Source organism: Pelobates fuscus, chromosome 4 (genome assembly GCF_036172605.1).
Source record: "Pelobates fuscus isolate aPelFus1 chromosome 4, aPelFus1.pri, whole genome shotgun sequence".
Lineage (NCBI taxonomy): Eukaryota > Metazoa > Chordata > Amphibia > Anura > Pelobatidae > Pelobates > Pelobates fuscus.
This window is the reverse complement of record NC_086320.1, coordinates 117,642,606-117,664,470: the sequence shown is the minus strand read 5'-3', so window position 1 is coordinate 117,664,470 and position 21,865 is coordinate 117,642,606. Positions and strand designations below refer to the sequence as shown.

General features: G+C 40.7%; 1 protein-coding gene across 3 annotated transcripts in view; it reads left to right on the top strand.

Annotated features, from left to right (window-relative positions):
* Positions 1-21,865, top strand: part of LPIN2 (lipin 2) — a 67,858-nt gene that overhangs the window by 9,766 nt on the left and 36,227 nt on the right. The window contains exon 1 of one of the 3 annotated variants that reach the window (XM_063451508.1): positions 5,251-5,460. The exons of the other annotated variants lie outside the window; for them this stretch is intronic. Within the exon in view, the coding sequence (XP_063307578.1) occupies positions 5,377-5,460 (84 nt within the window). The 5' untranslated portion in view covers positions 5,251-5,376. Of the gene's footprint in view, positions 1-5,250; positions 5,461-21,865 lie in introns of those variants that run through there. 3 annotated transcript variants of the gene reach the window in all.

Below are 21,865 nucleotides of genomic sequence, written 5' to 3'. Positions count from 1 at the left end.
GCATTATGTATGTATAGCGGAATCTATACATAGTTAGCTGTTTTACAAATACAATGTGAAGATGCCTTTTATCCATTTGTCCTTTAAAGAAAAGCTGCATGTACCTTTCCCAGTGCCATGTGGGTTTCCTCACAGCTGGCTCCACCCCTACGGGGAAAAAATCTGATGCTGGATGCCCACATGCAGAGCCTGAGGATGTCCAACGTCAGATAATGGACCAAAGGTCTTTCAATCCAGCCACTGGAGACAGACTTAGAGCTGCAATGTAAACATAACATCGCTGGTAAGACCACAGTGAATATGCTGTGCAATTTTGGGCACCTGTTCTAAAGAAGGATATCATGGCACTAGAAAAAGTGCAGAGACAAGCTACAAGATTGATAAAAGGAATTGATCATTTTAATTATGAAGAAAGGTTAAAAAATGTAAATCTCTTTAGTTTGGAAAAACGGCGCCTCAGAGGGGGGATATAACATTTTGCAGATGTATTCGGGGGCCAGTACAAACCATTGTCTGGAAATCTATTCATAAACAGGGCTATACATAGGACACTAGGTCACACATTTAGGCTGGAAGAAAGGAGATTTCAAATAAAAGGTTATATATATATATATATATATATATATATATATATATATATATATATTTTAGTAAGAGCAATAAGGATATGGAATTCTCTGCCTGAAGATGTGGTTTTGTCAGAGTCTATACAGATGTTTAAACTGCAATTGTATAAATACTTGCAAAAACATAACATACAGGGATATCATTTCTAATTAGTGGGATAATAGCTGCTTGATCCAAGGAGACATCTGACTTCTTTTTTGGGGTCAAGAAGGAATTTTTTTCCTAGTTTGTTGCAAAATTGGAAGCGCTACAGACTAGGTTTTTTTGCCTTCTTTTGGATCAACAGCAAAAACATGTGTGAGGAAGGCTGAACTTGATGGACGCAAGTCTCTTTTCAGCTATGTAACTAAGTGCAAAAGGGACACTGTACCCAGACCACTTCAATGAGCTTAAGTGGTCTGGGTGCCTGTAGTGTTCCTTTTAAATATAATATCTACATATTTAATAAACACCGGGTTATGGATTGCATTTCTTCCTACCGCCTCCCACTTTGACAACTGTACTTTCAGTTTTACATTTCTATGGTTTCAGTTGCTTTTTGTTATAAGTCACTGTTAACGTTGAAGTATGATAGTACAAATTCTCTCCCCACTGAATGATGAATGCAGCCTTTATCATGTTAAAGGTAGGTGTAATTATGTTATGATCTCATGCTCTGCCTTTCGTTACTATACTGTGTGCATGGTGTCAGATTATAGTTGCTGAACGAATACAAGGGGTTTCCATTACAATTCTAAGGGCTCACAATCAGTCCAGGTTTTGTCAGTATACCCAATAGAACCGAATTGAGAATGCCTATGTCCTTGCCTCTCAATGCTTCTATATGATAAACATTGGATTGACTGGGGGATCATCAGTAGTGATTTCCCAGAGGCAGAACTACTCCCCTTACCATAGGATCAGATATATGTTGACTACTTTATCTTACAGGTACTGTCAATGGGAAAACTGTGAACGACCGTTATCTTATCACTATCATACATTTACAGGGACTTGTCTCCACCTGGTGTTTTTTTTTTTTTTTAAACTTGCATGAACATATAACTAACAAATTACTTTGTGTATATTTATCAGACTGCAGGGATGTGGTCTTTGCACCAAAACCACCGCATGTTCCTTTATTCCTTTTATAAACTGAGTATTTTGTTTAGTATTTCTGTTAAACCTTATGGCATCTTCAACGTACTTAGCCTACCTTCTGATATGAGTGCTTACAGCACCCCACTTTCTGGCATGTCTCTTTTTTTTAGTTATTTATTCTTTGTTAAATACATGCTTTACATGTAGGAGTGCTGTTCCTCCTTATTTATTTAGTGAAACCATTTTGTAACTGTTTTGTAAAACCCTGGCACTCTTATAACGCCCCTTTTCAGCCAAACTTGTAATACGGAAGCTATACTTAATGTAATGTGGATGGCAGTGATGGACTGCGTGCTAACTATTTATATTCTCGGCCAATTATTAGTGTATTGGTTATGGTGCATTGTGTGCCCCTTTAACTTATGTACCCATTAAACTTCTTTATTTTGAATAGTTGTCATGGATTCTGTTTACCAAATTGTAATAAGATAAGGCCAATGTATAGTTTAGCGCTACCTTTCCTATCTTTTATCAGCACCTTATACAACTCCAAACACGCCTTTAGTTGTTTATTTGCACTTTATACTTTTCAACACACGAGTTGAAATTTCAGGTTCACATGATATAAATGGTACATTGAAGCATTTATCTAAATGGAAAATAAAGCTGCATTTGCACTGAACACATCTTGTTACCAAAGTATTGCTGTTTATCTAAATTTAAATACATAACAAATGGCTGATGGTCTGTTATTTTACCCTTAACAAACGAATATGTAGAATACGATCTTTAATGGGAAAAAGATGCAATACTTACATAAGGCAAAACTAAAGCTGACAAAGGCATGTGCATCCGATTCTGGGATTTGGAATCTATACATTGTATACAAACAAATCCAATATTAATACCGCACTGAGACACATACATATGTATTACAAAAAATGAAATATTGTAGTAATGCAACATTGATTTATTATTCAATTGCTATCTTAAGAGTAATCCAGTTTACCAAAAAAGTCAAAACAAATGGTGCCCAGTAAAAGCTCAATATACAGAATGGTGCACAGCCAGACATTACATTTGATATAATGTACAACAGCTTATCTTGCAAAAAGTTAAATTCATATAAAGTTCAAAACCTCCTATATACACCCCTCCATAATAAGATCAGAAGTGATGATCAGTAGTTCTTCAGAGTCCGGTGGATCCACCACATACGGTATGTTTAACTATATAGTTGTTAGACTCTACTCTGATTAATCAATTGGTGCATACTTGGCAGTCTGATCAGACACAAAACAAATGTAAGTTCTCATGCTTAAAAGGAAGAGAGACAAAAAAAGCGATAAAAAAAACCAACAAGTAGGGCAAATGGGGAAAAATAAATCTCAATCAGATGGACCACGTTGTGGATGAAAAATAGTTGGATCCCACTATAAATAACTGTGAATGTGGGTATAAGGTGCAGATCAGAGTTCAATTAAATGCTGGTAGATATAGCACAGACCGGTGAGACTCCCTATTTTCTAAGATGAGGGTAAAAGCCTCTAGGTAGATGGTGGTATCCAGTCTCTGTCTCCTTGTCCAAATATTGTATCATCATTGTTACAAGTTGCACATTTTTTAAAAGAAAATTGCCATTGTCTTTGTAATTGCTTTATTTTCTTTCAATGTTATTCACCTGCTAATGTCATTAAGGTGACACCATGCAAAACAAATCCTAAATATCACCTGTAATTATAAATTCCAGTGACACACTGTTCGTGCCTAGTTTTTAAGTTCCTCTTTGTTAGTCACTTAATTGTTCTCTACATCATGACAGCATTATTTTACACTTGTGTTTCATCTAGACCCTTTGAAAGAACAATGCTTATGGAGTATGTTCAGGCAAAGCTCATTTGTTAGGCAAAATGTGCCAGTTTTGTCACCTTTAATATTTTAGGCAGATAATTTTCCTGTCTCTAGTGTCAAAGTAAGCCCTCATTGTTTTTACTGCGATGTGGCGTAGCACAATTTTTGGAAATGACAGCTAGTTGAAACAAAATGAGCTACACTGAATCTTATGAGGAGCTCAGATTTATTTATTTATTTTTGTCTCAACTCCAGATGAAAAATGTTGTGAAATGCTTATTGAAAAAAGACAAGCTATCTAAAGCAGTGGTCTGCGGACTGGCGCCAGCCCGCAATAATTTATTGCCGGTCCGCGAAAGCTTTCACCCGACTGTACTGCTACAGTGTAGCGCTATAGTCGGGTGAAAGCTTTTGTGAACCAGCAATAAAATGCCTCAAAATATTTCCCTGGTCATATGATCATAGCACCGGGAACTGTGTCTCCCTCTCCCCTGCCGGCTGTGCAGGACCAGAGGATAGATCAGAGATTTCCCTCTCCGGCCCACTAGCACTGTAATGCTGTAGCCGGCAGGGTGGGAGGGAGAGAGAGCACCCGGGGTAGCTCTCACCTGCAGCTCTGCTGGGTTCTCCTCTTGCGGGCTCTGAGCATCGCCACGGTTACCATGGCAACGCTCCGAATGTCGCAAGAGTGATCTCTAGCAGCTCCTGAGGCTGCTAGAGTTCACTCACACCACTAGGACAGCCAGGGCTTCTCCACCAGACCACTAGGTGTTGCAGGAAATGTACCCCCTCCTAGGCAAAGGTAAGCAGGAAGTGGGGATATCAAAATTATTTTTTTTTAATAAAAAAATTTAATGCATTTATTAATCTACCCTTCAACCCCACAGACCCACAATAATTCTCCCCCATACATTTAATGCTTAGCCTTTCTGAACAGTTCTTCATGGTACAAATCTTGCATTTTCTTTACTAGATAAATCAGGAAAGCACTTCAGCCCCTAAAGTCTATAGGCCATTAATAATACCTCTGATGGATGTATCTACAGTTTAGTAGCCTTTTTTTTTACCATATAAAAACTTTACATTATACATTTTTTAAAGGTGAACTGCATTTATTTATTTATTTTTTTAGAATTTTCAAAATTGAATAAAACATTTAAATTGCCTATATTAGTGTTAACATTTTTCATTATTTTCTGCTTTAAGTGTTTTTTTCTTTTTATTCTTTTTGTTTTTTTTGACTATTTTTAGTAAATGACATCACAATTTTTCACAGCTTACAAATATGTATTTATTATCAGGATATATAAACATAATAGTAATAATAATCCTAGGAATTGATAGTTCTCCTTTAATGAATCGTTTAAAGACCATGAGAAAAAAGTGATTTGACACCCTCCTTAAATAGCAAGTGAACAACAATATAGTTTGTTTTTTTTTTCCCCAATAATTCCGTATGGAACAAGCAGTGCTAAGGAAGGTAAAAGAATCATTAACTTTAATCTGTGACTTCTACGAAAAAGTGCAAATGAACACCATGTGACGAAGTACAAGGCTATGCCCTTTACCTAAGGGAGTGTCTTTGGGGTTTTATTCATTTGTGGACAAGGCTGTGTCTTCAGCTGAAACTATTATTGGTCCCTTGTTTGCAGATAATGTAAAGCTCAATAAGAAAGCCATTTCCTCTGTGACAATACCACAGTGAGTGTATTCTGTGCTGCATAGAAGCAGGAACACTAAGGGCAGGTTTCCAGCGGAAGGAGCTGCTTCTCGTCTGTCTGTTTTTAGACGTTTACTGTGGTCTTTGTATAATGTGCAATGTTTAGACTGGACAGTGATAATGACTCTGATGGTACAGAGGATTCTGAGGAAGACCTGGCCACTTCTCCCTCCAGCCTGTTGGTAAGTTACAGTGCCTGTAGTAACAAGGGATACAGGATTCAGTCCTAAAACATCATATTGCAGAACATCCTGATAACTCTCTAAGTCAAACATCATAGTAGTTGATGTTGTTCTGCAGGTGCTGTGGATCTAACTGCCGACCAGCCCTGCTCTGATCTGCTTTAGTCCCGGTCATTGTCCTTCAAATTGTGGTCCTCTTTGGCATCACTATTAATATTTAATGCTCATCGTGTTATTACAGAAGTGTTTACTTCTTCTGGTTCCCTCAGTAATTTAAGCCATTGCTTGCCTGTGTTACTCAGATTACACCTCTGTTCAAGTTTGGGCTTATCCAATTGTCCCCACTGCTTGTCATTGTATATAAGCCACCTTGTTTAAGTGCAGGTACTTGTAAACCAGGTACTGTGGTGTTCCTCAAGGTCCTGTTTAACTGTTTCATGCTTGGAAACCTGCTGCATCTAGCAGAATTTTTTTTGTTTTTTTTTTTTAAATTCTTTATTTTGAGTGTGCAAGGAATAACAGAGCATCAAACAATGCCACAACAGCATGAATAAGTGTAGGAATAGCACATAAGGTTACATATGTGGCTCCGAGTTGACTGCACATTTTAAAATATTATTATGAAAGACAGAACTATTCAATACAGTAGCGTAATTTTAACGTGGAGTACAAGCTTATACAGGCAAAATTAGCAAGTACTCGAGTTAGGCTAAATAGTGGGATTACCTTTAGACTGTTAATTCAACGTGTGCTCCGGCTTTAACTTTAAAATTATGATAGTACATTCAAATAATACATTTGAAGTGTTCTCCGGCTTCAGCCTTGAGTGCAATCTTAAGCATGCTAAATTAGCTGGCATTTAATTTAGGTAAAATCATGAGATAAAATATGAGAGTATAATATTCTATCCAGACGATTCAGCGAGTGCCCTGTTTTAAACTTTAAGTACGAGCTTAAGCATGCTAAATTAGCTGGCTTTGGGTTACACAAAGTCATAATAGTAAATGCAAACAATAACCTCAACGTGCGATCTGGCTGTATCTTTAAGTGCGAGCGTAAGCTTGCCACATACTTTTTTTTTTTTTCATATCACAAGCAAGTACACTCTTTCGCTTTATAACATGTATGGTTTCTTGTGGGCTGTGGATAATGACATTACCACATCCTCGATTATTGTGATGAAATATGATGTATTTTGATATGCCAGGTCATTTATTTTGTATATATTCATATTGTTAAATGTAAAAATGAGGATGATTTTTGCCATAAAATAATTCTTTATTGTGCTGAATGTATAACTATTCTTTTACTCCGTTAAGTGCATAGTGTTGAAAATGAAACCTAACAATGACTCTGGCTGTTTTGTTTGAATAGTATTGTAGTAACCATGTTTGTGCTTGCACGCTCTCACTTTACCATACAGGGATGCTGTAATTTAGTAGTTCTGTTAAGGTTCTGGCTTGACTGGTCTGATCATACCTGGCTGAAGCCTTACTCTGTTCCATCGAATGCTAATGAAGTCTGTTACCAAAACAAACTTATTTCACTGTTTCTCATTGTTAGAATAGGATTGCACTCATTGTGAAACTGAAGCCCATTTTCAGTTTCACACTGAGTGGCCACTGCACCTTTTCTCATCAGTTAACTGTGGTTGACTAGTTACAGTCTGCTTGTGTAGTCAAACTTCCAAAACAAAAAAAAGCAAACTGGACAACAATATTGTGGAAATCACAGGAAGGATGTATAAAAGTATTGAAAGTGGTATCTTATGTTTGCTTAAATTATTTAAAGGAACCCTTCTAGTCACCATAGCAACTTCATCGGAATTAAGAGGACACTATAGGCACCCAGAAAACTTCATCTCATAGACATGCTCTTGGTGCAGTCCCTGTCCCCCTTAGTCCTGCAGCGGGGACACATGGCAATGTTTATATTGCAGGGTTAAGACTGCATCTAATGGCTGTCTACCAGAGACCCACTAGCAGTATTTCCTGCTGTTTAACAGAGTTTGATTCTGTGAAACGATGCTGGACGTCCTCATAATTTGCCTGAGAATGTCCAGCTTGCTCAGAATCACCATAGGAAAGCACACCCTATCCCATGCTTTCTATTTTACACATCAGAAAACAGGGGCACAGCTAAATGTGTAGGGTATAACCCCTAAATGTAAGCCGGCTTCAGGAACATCGTGGCACCACAACTTAAGTCGCTTAAGTTGTTGAGGGAACTGCTGGGCACCAGAAGTAGGTCTATATTTTCTGTAGCTCGAATGTTCTCAATAGTTCTCAAGGGCAATCACCCCAAATTTTCAAACCCATTCTGTTTGAATGGTTTTATTCATTAAAGGCTGGTCTGTTTGAATCTTAGGACTAGTTTGATGTCCACATATAAGAATAATTTGTGCATAGGTATTTTCCGTAAATCAATTAAAGGACATCTCCGTGTTTTTTCACCTCTGCAGTTATCAGTTTTTGCAGAGATTCAGTATTTACCCGTGTTTATTCATTGTGTCCATACCATAAATTATATACACGCCTGCAATTCACACTTATGTGCTACTGCATGATATATTTATGTTTGCATATTATGGTGCCAACTGTCATGGTAAAGTGTTACACATATTTGTATTTTAATGTATTTATTTTTTTGTGTAATGTAACAGTAAAGTTTAATGCGTTTTGGTGCATGGGCTTTCCGTTTCCATTTAAGCTTACTAGACAGAGTATGATTGATTTTAATGTATTTTTGTTTGTTGCGTAGATGTAAAGATTTTAGATTTTCCCTTTCTTCCTCCTTTCTAGAATGTCGTTGGATTCTCTGCAACCTTGTTGAACTGCTTGTTTTGCTGCCTTGCATGCCCTCGTTCACCTGTGTTAATGTGAAGTCACAAGACTTCAGTGGCTCAAGAATGCTCTGGTTTTTAAAATACTTGGTGGAAATATTGATCTGCTTACTGTACTAGGAATTCCGACACCATACATAATAATTGTGTTTTTGAGGGGGTTAGCTTTATATTTCTTTAAAGTGTTTTCTGATCACTAACTCAAGGATTTTGACAAAATACCAGATTAGATGAATAGTGCAGGGGAGGTTAGTATAAAACGAGCACTTTCATGTTCAGAGCATTATCGTTTCGTCATAGTGCTTTGGATGAATACATCTTCGAGTATATCGGGGGTTAAACTAATACACCGACTGTCTCACTCTCCTGGAGGAATGTATGAATGAAGGAACACACATCAATCTATTGTTGCTTTTACAATGGCAAATAAGCCAGCATCTCTGAATTATGGAGGAGGTGCACCCTATTTTAGCACGTTCCAGAGCAGGTCTAGTAGAATAGAATGCGTGCATCATTGATGTTAACACACACAAATCTGGTGTTTTTGTGAAATCAGTGAGGATGTAAGTATATCTTGTAAAGCAATTAAATTTTTTATTTATCTTTATAAAAAAAAAAAAAATTCTTGCCTTTTCTTTTTTTTTTTCACCAGTAATTCCTTTCTCGCATGGCTTTTTCCTACCCTGGGAGATTCAGTGATCCGTCTCCTCCCTGTCATGTCCAGACGATATTGATGCATGCTTGGCAGTTTCCTTAAAAGCGCCAGGTATTACCCAATAGAGTGCTTCACATAGGGAAGCATTAGATGAATTATTCTCTGTGGAACCACATATGTCCACTTGAACAAGGAAGTGCTCAGTTTGATTGCTATGGGTGTGTTCGTAATTAGTTCATAAAAGTGCAGGTTTTTTTCTTGAAAATAATTTTGTTTTTAATTGGGACAACAGGAGCTTTCAAGCAAGTTCAAGTGCTGTAGGGATCTGCAGTGTTCCTATGAAGCAATATTATCAGTTAGAGGGACATTCTAAGCAATACATTTCAATGTAGTGGTTCTAAAGCAAAAAGATTTTCGCTGCAGCCTCAGCAATGCAAACTCTGCCTTTTTGAAAAGACTCTGTGTTCCTAAGGCTTCCTTATGGCCACAGTCAGCCAGTAGAGACACTCTCTGGTGCCAGTACATCTCTGTGCTGAATTCTGATGGTTTACTGTGGCGATTGGCACAGTTACCCCCAAACATCCCTATGGTAAAGAATTGGATTGGCTGAAAAAGTTATTGATGATCTAAGCTGGGGAAAGACTGTGGATGCACGAAGACTGATTTGGTGAGTGTCAGGATCCCGCGGGCGGCTGCGAGGGGAGGCTTCAGTCCGCTAGCGGCACTCACCCTCCAGCCGTCCGCGGTCCCCTTCCCGTCGTATGCTCGGCGGGCGGCATCATCCCAGCCTCGGATGCCGCCCGTGTCTTCCTCTCCGTCCCCCAGCGGCAGCATGCATGACGCTGCACGCTGGGAGACCGCCCAGTTTTATAAACGCCGGGGTCAGCACCCTGACCCGGCGTTAACCCCTTAAGGACACATGACGTGTGTGACACGTCATGATTCCCTTTTATTCCAGAAGCTTGGTCCTTAAGGGGTTAAAGGCACAGTGCCTCAATCACAGTGGGAGGTATAAATATCTCCCACGTGTGATTGTTAATTCTGATTGGAAATTATCCAATCAGAATTAATCAATAGGTTTAAATACTAACCTTTCCTGTCTCTCTCTGCCCTGTTGTGGTCTTTGCTTGCTAGTATTGCTACTGAACTTGTGTTTCTCTCTGGTTACGTACTCTCTGGCTTGTGTATCCGACTTTGCGAATTTCTCCTACCCTTTGACCTCAGCTTGTCTCTCGTTATTCTGTCTTCTGGTTCCCCTTACTCGGCTTGTTTCCTGACTATTCTTTGTGTGCTTAGCCCGGCCACTCTAAGGTCCGTTACTGCACCTTTTCTCTGTGTGTGTGTGTTAACGTGTTTGGTTCCCAGAATCGTGACAGTGAGGGGCAAAGTTATATAAATATTACTTGCCCTTTTAGGTGGCCTAATCTAAAGTGTTAGGAAAATACTCTGATGTCCACGGGCCTGGGTGGAGGAACATCGGTCATCGTCTTGGATGGGCCAGCGACCCGATGTTCCCGTCTGGGTCAATGCCTCAGTGTCTTCCTCCCCACTCCCCGTGTCATCCCCCTGTCAGCTATATGTCAACATGCTTCAGAAATCTGGGCGGTATGCTGCTACTATACAATGTGTCCATATGTCTACGTACGTTTGTGAGCGTGCCTGCGCTGTGAACGTAAAGTCCTCGCAGTTCCTCCATTCTCTCAAACCAGGTCGTTAACGGAGGGGGTGTGTCTGTCTTCCAATATAGGGGCAAGATATGTTTTGTTATGTTCAGTATCCGTATAGTCAGGCATTTCTTATATTTGCCTGTCGTGGTTGTAGTGTAGTGTAGGAGGTATGCGGTAGGTTTGAAGGGGGCGTGGGTTGTCAGAGAACTTTTGTAGCACCCTACTGATTATTTGCCAATTGGGTATTCCCACCATATGTGCAGGAATGTGCCCGCCCTGGTGTGGCATCGCCAGCACCTGTCACTTGGGTTTGGGATCATTTTCTGCAGGGTTTGCGGTGTTCTGTACGATAGGGTTAAAATTTTGTGTATGGATTTCTCATTTTCATGTAACTGTGTTATGCTCTTTCTAGCAGGTGTAGATTTGTATAAATCCAACCTATAAATGAATCTCCTTTTCAAATGAAGGTGTCAATGCATTTTATTAATGTACACAGAGGAGCTTCATGTACAGAGTGATCCCATGTTATAGTCACTGCTTAGTGCACAGTAAATGATACATAGGACACATTCATGTCTTGCTATCTACAGCCTGGTATCTGTCCTATGGTATTCTCGCACTTTTTAAAGGAACACTATAGGGTCAGGAACACAAACATGTATTCCTGACCCTATAGTGTTAAAACCACCATCTAGCCCCCCTGGGCTCCTCATGCCTCCCTAAATATAGCAAAATATTAGTTGTATTCAAGCATGAAGCTGTAGCTCTGCATGCTGTTTGCTTTAGAATAGCAAGCTGTCTGCTAAAATCATCAGAAGTGGTGGTCAGATCCAATCACAGTGCTTCTCCGTATGATTGGCTGAGACTGACAAGGAGGCAGATCAGGGTCAGAGCCAGCAGAATTCAAACACAGCCCTGGTCAATCAGCATCTCCTCATAGAGATGAATTGAATCAATGAATCTCTGAGGAAAGTTCAGTGTCTGCATGCAGAGGGAGGAGACACTGAATTTTTGGATGCATTTTAGGCAGACATGTCACAGGAAGGATCTCTAACAGCTATCTGAGGAGTGGCCAGTGAAGTTATCACTAGGCTGTAATATAAACACTGCATTTTAACTGAAAAGACAGAGTTTACTGCAAAAGGCCTGAAGGTAATGATTCTACTCACCATAACAAATTCAAAAAGCTGTAGTTGTTCTGCTGATTATAGTATCCCTTTAATGTCTTATAATGTATTTTTTTTTTTTTTTACTTTTTTTGTCATTCTGCAAAACCATCTATAGCTATGAATTTCTAAGTTTTATAAGTTAAATATTGCCAGATGTGTTTAGATAAAAGCTCCATTTTATGCTTAATATCCACATGTGACATTTGCATATGTATACAGTTGAGTGCCTCTTTTATATAGTCGTCAGAATGCTCAATGCGAGACTGTAGCCTGTGCAATTATTGAGACATGTTTGGACAGTATTTTATTATTCATTTTGTTGCACCAGCAATATGTACTGGTATATATTGTTTGATGCAGTGTTTCAAACTTAAAGGATAGATTAAACTGGATTTGATGGACTAATAAGTGATGGATATTATATAAGCCTTTGGGATAAAACCAGATGGATGAATCAAAGCTAGCACGTTTGTGTAATAATGTTGGTTGAAACCTAAAGAGCTCTTAAACCACATCAGTTTGACACTTGTCTACTTATAATATCTAGTCGCTAGGCACTACTCACCCACAGCTGCTATTGATCGTTAATGAGCATACATTGCAAATATGTCAATGATATAGGTGTTTAAGATGAGTCATATTTTAGAAATTAAGCATGTTTATTCATTAACCTGAGTAAAAGAGGAAAACCTGGTTTGATCACTATAACTGGGGTCAAATTAGTTTATGAAATAGTCTGTTATAAATATGTGTCTGTTGGCCCACCCATTGTACAGCGCTGCGGATTTTATTGGTGCTTTATAAATAATAATGATAATAGAGATGATACACAATGTGGATTTGATTCTAAGAATCATTTCAAGATAATTTTGTTTGCATTGCTTCAGTCTCTTAGATCTTGGCTTCAAGTACATGATGTGGTGAGAAAAAATGGTGCAACCAGTTATACTGTAGGACATAATCTGTGGAAATGCTGGAGATGCAAATAACTGTGAATCCAGAAGGAGCATGACATGCTCACTAAAGTAGACCGTAGCCACGGTGTGGCTGCTAATGGCCTATAAGCCCTGGTCAGAGTATTGTGAATGGAACAGTGTGCACCAGAGTTCGGCCCAATTCAGCCATGTCACAAAATCTCTGGTTCAGATGTCCAGTTTCAAGAGCATTTAAATCAAGAGTTGGCAACCGAAGCTGCAGTCTGCTTCATATAATTGTGATAGTCTCACCAATTGTTATATTGTTTATTTTTTATAATATTAGCAGATTCCCCTGTACACTAGGTGCTTTTAGTGACCTTACTTGTGGACCCTATGCTTCCAAAGACATGTTGTAGTTTGGATTAATTGCAATCCTTTGAAGCATCCCAAAACCTGGATATTTACATTTATTTATTAACTTATAAAATATTTTACCAGGAAAGATACATTGAGATTTCTCTCGTTTTCAAGTATGTCCTGGCACTGGTTAATTTCTCCTTTGAATAGTGAGAGAAACTTGTTCCTTTGGCCTTTAACCCCTTAAGGACCAAACTTCTGGAATAAAAGGGAATAACGACATGTCACACATGTCATGTGTCCTTAAGGGGTTAAATTCTATAGACGGTCTCTTTTTGAGGCTGGACCTCTGGATGGCTGACAATGTGCCGCCCATTAAACCACTTCAATGCTAGACCGAGTCCAAGGTGACTTATTAGGCCAATATTGCCATTTTCCATTGCTTGTGGTACCAGGTGTATGGCCCCTTACAATGGCTTATCTTCTCTCTGTGCATTGGCCTTGGTTACAAACGATATCTATAGCAGCACTGCCATAAATTCCAACTTTGTGACGTTCATAGAAGTACAGTTTTGGATGGAATGGGTCAGAGCGGGCATAATTCAGTACTGCATTAATAGAAAACACGCTTTTGTGTTCCCACATTTTCTGATGGTGGCCCTGCCTTTTTATGGCATTTGTCTATTGTAAAGTACAATTGAAAATAATCTTCAAAGGGATGCTCTGGATTGAATATTTTCTGTTGCTTACCTGGTGACAAATCTAGTTTTGCTTTGTTTTTGTGGATTATAGTTTGCAATAAGTAAGTAGTAGTTGTGCTGTGGGTCTAATTATAGGGTCATATGTTTCTATTCTTACTGTGTGCTCTATAAGAAGTCACACAGTGGGAGGACATGACTTCTGCCTATTTTAAGAGGCAACTTCACTCTGCTGTACTAGGTCATATGATGCAGTACTTGCAGTAAAACCAGACTTCTATTCAAAATAACAAATCTGCAGGCGCAATTTAACAAGCTGTTTAGAGGGATAACTATATACCTACTGTAGAGAACTGTCAAGGTAATTACATGATTTAGGCTATTTTTGCCTAACATTTTTAGTTCTCCGTATAGTTAATAACTCAAGTTTTGAGCAGTGGATTTAATGTAAATCAAGTCAATTTAAGTCAGTCTGTATAACTTGATTTAAATCCTGATTTTTTTTTTTTTTTTTTTTTTTGTTAACGTAAATACCCCTTTGTCTGATTGCAAATATTAAAGAACCAGCAAGCATGCCATTTTTGGAATAATACCTTTTCATATTAGTTTAATGGTAAGATCAGAACTGATTTTGTTACATACCATTTGACATGCATAGACAATGATGACATTATTGCAAGGTGAACTATCTCCAGCTTTATAGGTTAATCACTTCTATTTGGAGAATAATTTTAAAATACAATTAAAGGCACCCAGACCACTTCATCTTCATGGTGGCCCTTTACTCTGCAATGTAAAGCTCACATAGATTTCTGGTCCGATTTAGTAAATGTCTGCACATTACCTCCATATTTTTTTACTAATAAGAGATATAGATTATGAAACCAGTCCTAAATATTATTGCTATGGCTACGTTAAGAGGACATAAGTGAGAACTATTCAAATTTGTAGTTTTAGGGGTATTTTAAACAGAAATTCATTTTATTTTTATTTTATTTTTTATGGAACTACATACACATATCAGAGTATATGAAAGTATGTTTTTGAATTGTGTAAACTAGCAATAAAAATTACTTAAATAGAGGAAAAGCAACTTGCTCTCCCAAAACAATACAACAAGATGTGGAAATACGGGCCTCCTCACTCAGGAACTGCACTGCAAAGAATGTACCCAGCTACACTAGGCTAAAAAGGGGCTTTTTAATCGCCAAAACTACTACAGCTTATTGTAATGTTCTGTTTAAGGGAACACTACAAGCACCATAACCACTATAGCCCACTGTAGTGGTTATGCCAGGAATTCCATGGCACCCTCCCAGGATATGAAGTCAAACCATTTGCAAGTAGCTTGTGTTGGCTCTACTGTGCTAAGCCCTGTTACGCCATGGATCAAATTTGCTGCCATCTCTTCCTCGGGTAAATGACGTACACACCCGGCCATTCACCTGATCTAAAAGAAAATGTGATCAATCAGACCAGGCAACCTTCTTCCATTGCTCCATAGTAGAGTTTTGATACTTGCGTACCTATTGAAGGTGCCAGGGGCTATCACAGGTACTCGCAACAGTCTGTGGCTACACAGCCCCATATGCAGCGAACTGCGATGCACTGTGTGGTTTGGACACCTTTCTGTCATGGCCAGCATTACGTTTTTCTGTACTTTGAGCTGCAGTATCTCTTCTATGTGATTGTATCAGATGGGCTACCATTTGCCGTCAATGCGCATCAATGAGCCTTGAGTGCCTATGACCCCATGTTCTGCAGGTACCAACTACTGCATGCACGGACCCAGGAGTCTAGCCATCAGTATTTGGCCCTTGTCAGTCACTCAAATCTTTTTACTTGTTTATTTTTCCTTCTTCTAACATATGAAATTCAAGAACTGACTGTTCACTTGCTGCCTAATGTATCCCACCGTTTGATAGGTGCCATTGTAACTATATAATCAATATTATTCACTTTGCCTGTCAGCAGGGCCAGATTAAGAGCACAGTGGGCCTGGTGCTGACAATTATGATGGGCCTAATTTAAAAAAATCTTATCGACAAAAAGCACTAAAAACAGTCCTACCTCCCAAGCGTCATGTATCTGATGGAGATGGTGCTGGAGGGAAACTCATAGGCTGCTGCTATGCGAAAACACATACTCTATGCTAATCTCACGCTTTCACATTTCAAGTAAATCCATACCCCCTAACAGCAATGTCCAGTGAAGCAGGAAGTCTATGAACAGTGTAAAAGGGTGGGCAAATCACGTAACCAGAACTGCCGAAAGGGTCGAACATACACAAAAAGGAGGCATGTCTGCCCAAAGAATTTGAAGGACAGCCTGGCATAGATGCATGTCAGGCTGCCTGCCAGTCATGCAGGCTGGGCAACTAAGGGCATACTATGCAGACAGCACCCTGAGCTTGGCATAAATGTGTCTAATGATGCACCCGCTCCACTCTTTCTAAGGACTGTTCCCTAGCAGTCACATGTCCACTTGTCTCCTTTCTATCAGGCAGAAGCTCCTGGTATATAGTCTGGGAAATAGAAAAGGTGTATGTAGCGAGTGTAGAAGTAAGGGAACATGCCACAGTGTTAGAGAGACCAAAGTCAGCATTATCTAAATGAATTTCATTGTCAGCCAGTCCACACAAGTTTTGTTCCTCTGCATCCCTCTTACGTTTCAATACTCAAGCAAGAGTATGCAAAAAGTAGTTGGGGTTGCCACCTTTCTTGTAAAAAAAAAAAACAGGCCTTACTAATTTGCATAATAAAATTTGGATGCGTGACATCACATGATGTAAATCACAAGGAGTGACATACGAGATAATTCTTTAAAATCACCAAAACACTACTTAGTTTGATTCTACTGTATATATGGATTGCTTTCAGTGTCTCCCAGGTGTCCCTATGTATCCGCTTCCCCTAGTCTCCCAGTCTTAGTGTCCTCATGTCTCTCAGCCCTCTAATCTCCCAGTGTCCCCATGTCTAACAGTATCCCCTAGTCTCCCAGTCCTCTTATCTCCCAGTGTCTGTGTCCCCAGGTCTCCAGTGTCCCCTGTGTATCAGTGTCTCAGTGCCCCTTGTCTTCCAGTGTCCCCTCGTGTCTCAGTCACCCAGTGTCCCTGTGTCTTCGAGTGTCCCCATGTCTTCCAGTGTCCCTGTGAGACATGGGGACACTGTGCGACATTAGGGGTAGGCAACTTTCGGCACTCCAGATGTTGTGGACTTAGTCCCCAATAGTGCTCTTACACCCATAATGCTAGCAAAGCCTCATGGGAGGTGTAGTCCAATATATCTGAAGTGCCGAAGGTTGCCTATGTAGTGCACTAGGGGACACTGGGAGACCTGAGGACACAGACACTGGGGGAGACATGGGGAAACTGTGTGGCTTTGAGACACTGTGATACATAGGGGAAACTGTGAACCATAGGGGACAATGGAGATTTGATAAAGACCTGGGTACAGGTCGAAAAGTTGCAGTGTCCAATAAATCCGTTTAAATCTAGGACAGTGAGTGCCAGAGATTTTTTATTTTATAGTAGGGGACACTGACACTGGGAGACTAGAAAACCTTGAGACACTAGGGACACTGACCAGGTCTCAAAGTCTCTGTGTCTCCGTATCCCCTAGTGTTTGTGTCCCCATGTCTCCCAGTGTGCCTTAGTGTTTGTGTCCCCATGTCACTAAGACACTGGGGACTCTGGGAGACATGGAGACACCAGGGACACTGTCTCTGAGACATGGGGACACTGAGAGACTAGAGCTACTCGGAGACATGGGGGCACTGTGTACCTAGTGTCTCAGTGTCCCCAAGTCTCCCAGTGCCCTCTTGTCTGTCCCTAGTCTGTTTCCCCTAGTGATTCTGTGTCAGCAAGTCTCACAGTGTGCCCAGGTCTCACAGTGTCCTCAAGTGTCTGTTGTCCCCCATGTCTCCCTGCAGCCTTTCCCCCCAGCTCTCACTTACCTGAGCTGTAGGCTGTCTTTGCAGGATGGGAGCTGCTGTCTGGACTCTCTGTGCAGAGCTGCTCCACCGTGGATCAGTGAGTAGAAAGCGGCAGGGAGGGAGATGTAACTTCCCATCCCTGCCTCTCTCCACACACACAGCGCCACCTACGTGCCTCTAATCTCCGTTTATACTAAGACTGACATTTGTATTGCCGGTATTACTGCAATACCGGCACCGGCTAGGCAGCCTCAAATACCGGAGAAATACCAGCCAGGTGGCAACCCTAAGGGTAGTTCTTGCTTTCAAATCTCTACATAATGCTGCTCCCACCGATTTATCCTCCCTAATACACAAATATGTCCCGTCTAGGCCCTTACACTCTGCTGAAGACTTACATCTATCTTCTGTCCGTACTCCCACCCAGGGGCGTATTAGCCGCGAGGCAAACAAGGCATTTGCCTTGGGCGGCATTTTCCAGGGGGCGGCAAAAAAAGCCGGCCCCCAAATGCCCAAGGCAAATGTCTTGTTAGCCTTGCGGCTAACAGACATGCCGGATGGGCTGCTGGGCGGGCGGGCGGGTGGCCGGCGAGGGAGCACTTTCCCTGAGCTGTCTGCTCAGCTCCCTCGCCAGCCGCAGAGTGAGGCTGGGAGGCGGAGCCGGAATATGACGTCATATTCCGGCTCCCAGCCTCACTCTGAGGCGCGCGAGGGAGCTGAGCAGACAGCTCAAGGGAAGTGCTCCCTCGCCGGCCGCCCGCCCGCCAGGCAGTGCCGCCCGATCGCCCAGCAGCCACTGGACCACCAGGGAGGAAGAGACACCCCCCCCTCCCCAGCATTCCCAAAGGTAAGGAGGCTGGGGGGAGGGGGGGTGTTAAATAAAAAAAAAAAAAATGTGTTAAAAATAAATGTAAAAAAAATGTGTTAAAAATAAATGTAAAAAAAATGTGTTAAAAATAAATGTAAAAAAAATGTGTTAAAAATAAATTAAAAAAAAATGTGTTAAAATAAATTAAATAAAAAATGTGTTAAAAATAAATTTAAAAAAAATGTGTTAATGTGGGTGAGTGTGTGTCTGTGTCTGTTATTGTGTGTGTGTCTGTTGTTGTGTGTGTGTCTGTTATTGTGTGTGTGTGTCTGTTATTGTGTGTGTGTCTGTTAGTGTGTGTGTGTCTGTTAGTGTGTGTGTGTCTGTTAGTGTGTGTGTGTCTGTTAGTGTGTGTGTGTCTGTTAGTGTGTGTGTGTGTGTCTGTTAGTGTGTGTGTGTGTGTCTGTGAGTGTGTGTGTATGTTAGTGAGTGTGTTTCTGCTAGTGAGTGTGTGTGTGTATGTTAGTGAGTGTGTGTGTGTATGTTAGTGAGTGTGTGTGTCTGTTAGTGAGTGTGTGTTTCTGCTAGTGAGTGTGTGTCTGTTAGTGTGTTTGTCTGTTAGTGTGTTTGTCTGTTAGTGTGTTTGTCTGTTAGTGTGTTTGTCTGTTAGTGTGTTTGTCTGTTAGTGTGTTTGTCTGTTAGTGTGTTTGTCTGTTAGTGTGTTTGTCTGTTAGTGTGTTTGTCTGTTAGTGTGTTTGTCTGTTAGTGTGTTTGTTACTGAGTGTGTTTGTTACTGAGTGTGAGTGAGTCTGTTACTGAGTGTGAGTGAGTCTGTTACTGAGTGTGAGTGAGTCTGTTACTGAGTGTGAGTGAGTCTGTTACTGAGTGTGAGTGAGTCTGTTACTGAGTGTGAGTGAGTCTGTTACTGAGTGTGAGTGAGTCTGTTACTGAGTGTGAGTGAGTCTGTTACTGAGTGTGAGTGAGTCTGTTACTGAGTGTGAGTGAGTCTGTTACTGAGTGTGAGTGAGTCTGTTACTGAGTGTGAGTGAGTCTGTTACTGAGTGTGAGTGAGTCTGTTACTGAGTGTGAGTGAGTCTGTTACTGAGTGTGAGTGAGTCTGTTACTGAGTGTGAGTGAGTCTGTTACTGAGTGTGAGTGAGTCTGTTACTGAGTGTGAGTGAGTCTGTTACTGAGTGTGAGTGAGTCTGTTACTGAGTGTGAGTGAGTCTGTTACTGAGTGTGAGTGAGTCTGTTACTGAGTGTGAGTGAGTCTGTTACTGAGTGTGAGTGAGTCTGTTACTGAGTGTGAGTGAGTCTGTTACTGAGTGTGAGTGAGTCTGTTACTGAGTGTGAGTGAGTCTGTTACTGAGTGTGAGTGAGTCTGTTACTGAGTGTGAGTGAGTCTGTTACTGAGTGTGAGTGAGTCTGTTACTGAGTGTGAGTGAGTCTGTTACTGAGTGTGAGTGAGTCTGTTACTGAGTGTGAGTGAGTCTGTTACTGAGTGTGAGTGAGTCTGTTACTGAGTGTGAGTGAGTCTGTTACTGAGTGTGAGTGAGTCTGTTACTGAGTGTGAGTGAGTCTGTTACTGAGTGTGAGTGAGTCTGTTACTGAGTGTGAGTGAGTCTGTTACTGAGTGTGAGTGAGTCTGTTACTGAGTGTGAGTGAGTCTGTTACTGAGTGTGAGTGAGTCTGTTACTGAGTGTGAGTGAGTCTGTTACTGAGTGTGAGTGAGTCTGTTACTGAGTGTGAGTGAGTCTGTTACTGAGTGTGAGTGAGTCTGTTACTGAGTGTGAGTGAGTCTGTTAGCTAGTGTATGCGTATCTGTCAGTGAATGTGTGTGTATTTAGAATGCGGGGCGGGGGGAATGGTTGGGTGGGGGTGGCGCGGGGCGGAGGGGGGGGCGCCTGAGTTTTGTCCTGCCTAGGGCAGCACAAAACCAGGATACACCACTGCTCCCACCTCTGTCCATACTCCAGACTGCTCGAGGGCTGCACCGTTCCTGTGGAACTCACTTCCCTCCTTCGTCAAAAAAGCTGATCAATTAAACTGTTAATAGCTCCCAACTGATTCCTCTCTTGCAACTGTCATTAGTCTAATACTATCCTTACCTTTTGTCACTTTACCCCACTCCCTCTAGCATGTTGGCTCATTGAGCAGGGCCCTCAACCCCTCTGTTCCTGTGTGTCCAACTTGTCTGGTTACAACTACATGTCTGTTCGTCCACCCACTGTAAAGCGCTGCGGAATTTGTTGGCACTATATAAATAACATAAAATGTGTGTGTGTGTATGTGTATGTGTGTGTATATATATATATATATATATATATATATATATATATATATATATATATATATATATATTTTTTTTTTTTTTTAATGTAATGTTGATGGTATGCAGACTTTATCTGTAAACTGTCAGAATATCCAATGTAAGCAGAGGAAGCATCTGCCTGTAGTTTGGTCCTGGAGATTCATGTCCTGAGTTAGCAATTTTGACAAGTTTATCTCAGAATGCAGAAATGGGAAGGATGTGAATATCCCTTCTGTGGATACATGTGTACACAAGTCCATTCTGACTGTATAGCTATTATCATGGGTGTTAACCGAACTGCCTGATGTTTACCTAAAAAATAAAATTGTTGTTTTCTCAACTTTATTGCCCTTTAAAAATAAATAAATAAAAAAATCGTACTTTTGTGTTTTGCGTTTGTCAGCCATTCCAGCCATGCTTTGTATTCTGGGTTCTTCAATTGGCGTTGCATATAAGACGTTAAAGTAACAATCTTGGCAACACACTAGTGCATCTGCTTGTTGCCTCCCTCATATTATCATAGTGGAGTTGTTTTGTCCTCTCAGGCCTTAATGGGACACTATAATCACCAGAACTACATTAATGTAGTTGTTCTGGTGTTTATAGCCCTTCATTGCATGCTTTTCAATGTAAACACTGCCTTTACAGAGAAAAGGCAGTGTTTATATTGGTATCTAGGAACACCACTAGTGGCATTCACTCATATGGCTACTAGAAGGGCTTCTTGTGTCAGTTCTGCACAGTGTACAGCACTTGATTCAATACATTTCTGAGGACATGCTGATGCTATAGCCTTCCAATGCTTTCCTATGGGAAAGCATTCAGTAGGCTGAGATAATCAAGATTGATCTTAAAGGACCACTATAGTGCCAGGAAAACATACTCATTTTCCTGGCACTATAGTGCCCTGAGGGTGCCCCTTCCTGCCGGGCTGGATGGAGTGGAAGGGGTTAAACTTACCTCTTTCTCCAGCGCCGGGTGGGGAGCTCTCCTCCTTCTCTCCGCCTCCTCTCCTCCTCTTCTGCTGAATGCGCATGCGCGGCAAGAG